The sequence below is a fragment of the Empidonax traillii genome, unplaced genomic scaffold, assembly GCF_003031625.1.
Source record: "Empidonax traillii isolate 1590-97213 ecotype Southwest subspecies unplaced genomic scaffold, ASM303162v1 scaffold962:size224488, whole genome shotgun sequence".
Taxonomy (NCBI): domain Eukaryota; kingdom Metazoa; phylum Chordata; class Aves; order Passeriformes; family Tyrannidae; genus Empidonax; species Empidonax traillii.
The window spans coordinates 107,010-111,096 of record NW_020956155.1 but is presented as its reverse complement, the minus strand read 5'-3'; the positions used below and the strand labels follow the sequence as shown (position 1 = coordinate 111,096).

The 4,087-nt window shown below is 51.0% G+C and overlaps 1 protein-coding gene across 1 annotated transcript; it reads left to right on the top strand.

Annotated features, from left to right (window-relative positions):
- The first annotated feature begins 6 nt into the window (after window positions 1–6).
- Window positions 7–3,822, top strand: LOC114067786 (pantothenate kinase 2, mitochondrial). Its single transcript, XM_027903462.1, has 5 exons — window positions 7–297; window positions 1,229–1,405; window positions 1,647–1,770; window positions 3,184–3,309; window positions 3,644–3,822. Exons 1-5 carry the CDS (start codon window positions 44–46, stop codon window positions 3,692–3,694), a joined length of 732 nt encoding a protein of 243 aa, XP_027759263.1. The 5' UTR covers window positions 7–43; the 3' UTR covers window positions 3,695–3,822.
- Window positions 3,823–4,087: the final 265 nt, after the last annotated feature.

Here is a 4,087-nt window from a genome sequence, read left to right as displayed (position 1 = left end):
CCCTGCCTGCTCCTTCAATATCCCTCTTCTTCCTTCCCACCAGATGGGTGACCTTGAGCTTTGTAAGCTCGATGAACTCGACTGCCTTATTAAAGGAGTGTTGTACATCGACTCCGTGGGATTCAATGGACACTCAGAGTGTTACTATTTTGAGAACCCAACGGATGCTGAGAGGTGCCAGAAGCTCCCGTTCAACCTGGAGAATCCCTACCCTCTCCTCCTGGTGAACATTGGCTCAGGGGTCAGCATTCTGGCCGTCTACTCCAAAGAAAACTATAAACGGGTAACGGGCACCAGGTGAGCACTCAGGGGGGAAAGGGAGTTTTGTTTTGGAGTCTGGAACACATTCCTGCCTTGTAAATCACGTTTTCAGGGACAAACTGCAATAAAGGTGGTGTGTGGAATGACCAAGCTCCTGCTTTTACTGCAGTCCCTTCTCCCTCCCAGCAAAGATCCCTCCTGGAAGAGAGGATCTGGATTTCATGCTTTGGTGTCTTTGCTGCAGCCAGTCTCTGTCAAAGCTCCTTTTTCACTTGCCCTGCTGCAGGAATTTAAGGGTTTTACTGCTCTGTTTGATCAGATCACCTGGTTTGGGATTATCCCAAATACAGTGATCCTGTTAAGAACTCAGCCTTGATCCAAGCAGTCAAGATTTCCATCCTGACTTCCAGAAGTTGCCTGATTTTGGTGGAAGAGATGATGGCTTAGCAGTAATTCTCCAGGTTTTGCCCTTCCTGGAGTTGTGGCTCTTGTGTCCAGGCAAGGGCAAGGAGTTCTGTGGCTTTAAGCTTTTCTGAATTCCCAGAAAGATAATAACAACAACAACAACAACAACAACAACAATAATAATAATAATAATAATAATAATAATAATAATAATAATAATAATAATAATAATAATAATAATAAAGTCCCTCAGTATAGTTCTTACTCTTATGGTAGATCTTTATTGGTGTCTGTGCACGATAAAGTGAACAGGACAAAGTGTTTCCCCCAGGTTTTGGACGGCCCTGCCCTGCCACTCCAGTTGTCCCTCAGAACTAATGTTTATTTTAAGATGAACATCTCCTGAGTGCTGGGAAGAGGGTGGATGGTGTAAAATACAAAGTGGAGCTCTCGTTGAGCACCGTGGCCCGTGCAGAAGACTGTGAGGGATCCCTTACGGGCTGTAAATTACGCGAAAGGAGCAAGGTTTAAAGGAAGATTTTAATTCTGCTTTTGCCTGCAGCCTTGGAGGGGGAACGTTTTTTGGTCTGTGCTGCCTCCTCACGGGATGCTCCACCTTCGAGGAGGCCCTGGAAATGGCATCCCAGGGGGACAGCACCAAAGTGGACAAACTGGTGCGGGACATCTACGGGGGAGACTACGAGCGGTTCGGGCTGCCAGGCTGGGCTGTGGCATCCAGGTAACGACCTCCCCTGCGTTTTGTTTTCACTGGGGGTGTCCAGCAAGCGTGAAAATCTGGATTTAGGTGGCTCAGGAGAGCAGCCATTCGTGAGAGATCTGAGTTAGTGACAGCAACGCTTTTTAAAGTTAGATATTATAGGAATCAATCCTTCAAGATGAATTGCTTTGGTTAAATTAGCAGTTCCCATTGTCTCCTGGAGTTCTGATGGGACCTCTAACCCTAAAAACTGTCTTTACAGCTTTGGAAACATGATGAGCAAGGAGAAGAGGGATTCTGTCAGCAAGGAGGACCTGGCCAGGGCCACCCTGATCACCATCACCAACAACATCGGCTCCATAGCGCGGATGTGTGCGCTCAATGAGGTATTTTGGGGCGTCTCTTCCCTTGCTCCCTGGCTAGGAGATCACCTCTGTGCTGCTGCCTGTTTGAGGGATGTGCCTCCCTTTGAGGAACAGCCCTGGCAGAGGAGGAAAGGAGGGATGGAGGATGTGGAGGCTGGATATTTCTCCTGTGTTATTTTTACGAGTTGCTCTGGATTTCCTGGCTGAGCCCCACCAACCCCACGGCCGCTCCTGCATCTCTGGGCTTTCAGCTTCTTTACAGTGCTGCCTTGTTGCATTCATGTCAAGCAGCATTGTACAGGGCTATGAAAGAACAGAGGCATCCTCTGCACTGCATCCTGAGCCTGCTCCCACAGGATGAGCTAGGGGATCCAGCATCCTCCCTAATCCTCGCTCTCTCTTTACCTTCATCTCCTGACAAAACAAGGCCAGACGTGTCCTCAGCGGCCTTGAACTGACTTATTTTCCTGTTGGAGAACAAGCAACTTCCAAGCTCATCACTTGGCTCAGGAGAACTATTTTGGGATGGGAAAGTTAGGCTGGAAGTCTGACTCGAATCTAATATATTGGTTGGTCTTTTCTTTTTTTTTTTTTTTTTTTTCCAGAATTGTGGTGTTTATGGGCTTCTAAATAGTGTTTTTCCTTCAGTTTAACAGTAGAGAGTCACTCAGCTATTTAATGATGAGTCAAAGGCTGGAGTTCAGGGGAGAGAGGGGAGATGGCACTTGATGGTCATTGTTCCCAGTCAGTATAAGGATTTCATAGCAAAATCAACTACTCCATTCAGATTCCTGAGCTGGGAAGGTTGTGGTTCAGCCTGGGGATTTCTGGGCAGTGAAGAAGAGCCTGATTAAAGTGACCTGGCCTTGCTTTCTGAGAGAATTGTGGGTGTTTTTAATGTTCTGCAGACCTGAACAACACTTTCAGCAGACAGTTCATGGAATCACAGAGTCATTAAGGTTGGAAGAGCCCTCTGAGGCCATCCAGCCCAACCATTCCCCCAGCACTGCCAAGGCCACCACTGACCCATGTCCCCAAGTGCCACATCCACAGGGATTTTAAATCCCTCCAGGGATGGGGACTCCACCACTGCCATGGGCAGGCTGTTCCCAATGCCTGACCAACCTTTCCAGGGAGAAATTCCTCCTGATGGCCAACCTGCCCCTCCCCTGGCACAGCTGGAGGCCGTTCCCTCTCCTCCTGTCCCTGTTCCCTGGGAGCAGAGCCCGACCCCCCCCGGCTCCCCCCTCCTGTCAGGGATTGCAGAGCCAGAAGGTCCCCCCTGAGCCTCCTTTTCTCCAGGCTGAGCCCCCCCAGCCTCCCTCAGCCCCTCCTGCTGCTCCAGCCCCTTCCCCACATGGGGTTTTCATCACTACAAGCAGAAAAAGGAATTTAGCTTTAATACTCTTTTTTTTTCCCCCTAATCACTTGCAGAACATCAACCGCGTGGTGTTCGTGGGCAACTTCCTTCGGATCAACACCATCTCCATGAGGCTCCTGGCGTATGCCCTGGACTACTGGTCGAAGGGACAGTTAAAAGCACTTTTCTTGGAACATGAGGTGAAATTCCTTTTTAAAATCTCTTTTTCTCTCGTGGCAAAATGCAAACCCTCGGGGCTCTCTGGAGGCAGCCCCGTGGAGAGGGCCTGGCACAGGTTGCCTCGTTGAGCTGTGGCTGCCCCTGGATCCCTGGAAGTGTCCAAGACCAGGCTGGATGGGGCTTGGAGCAACCTGGGCTAGTGGGAGGTGTCCCTGCCCATGGCAGGGGGTTGGAGCTGTTTGATCTTTGAAGTCCCTTCCAACCCAAACCATCCCACGATGCCCTGGCTGTGACTGCTGTGCCAGGTGAGTGCCCACGTCCCCGTTCTCAGTGGATATTCCCGTTGTTCCTCAGGGTTACTTCGGCGCCGTCGGTGCTCTCCTGGAACTCCTGGACTCCGCCTGACCCCCTCCTGCACACTCTGTGTTGGACCTACAGATTTGGGGCACTCCCTGGGCCACTGGTTTGGAGGTCACTGAGCCCACGTTTCACCTGCTCAGCCTGTTCCCTGGGGTGCCCTGTGGGGCCAGCCCGGGGCTGGGTGTTTGTCTGTACCAGCTGAAATCCATCTGGGATCCCAGCGCAGGTTTGTTCCAGAGGACGTGCGTGGAACACACTGACTGGACGTGGCGGGGTGTGGGAAGGTCTGTGGGGCGTTTCAGCCACGTGAAATTGCCCTTTTTAGGTAGGTTCTTCCATGTTTAATGATGGTGACAAAACAGGGGACGGGCACTCCGCTCCTCCCACCGGGATCCCTCGGAGCGCCCGGGTCACAGTTCTGTGCTCACAATCAAAGCT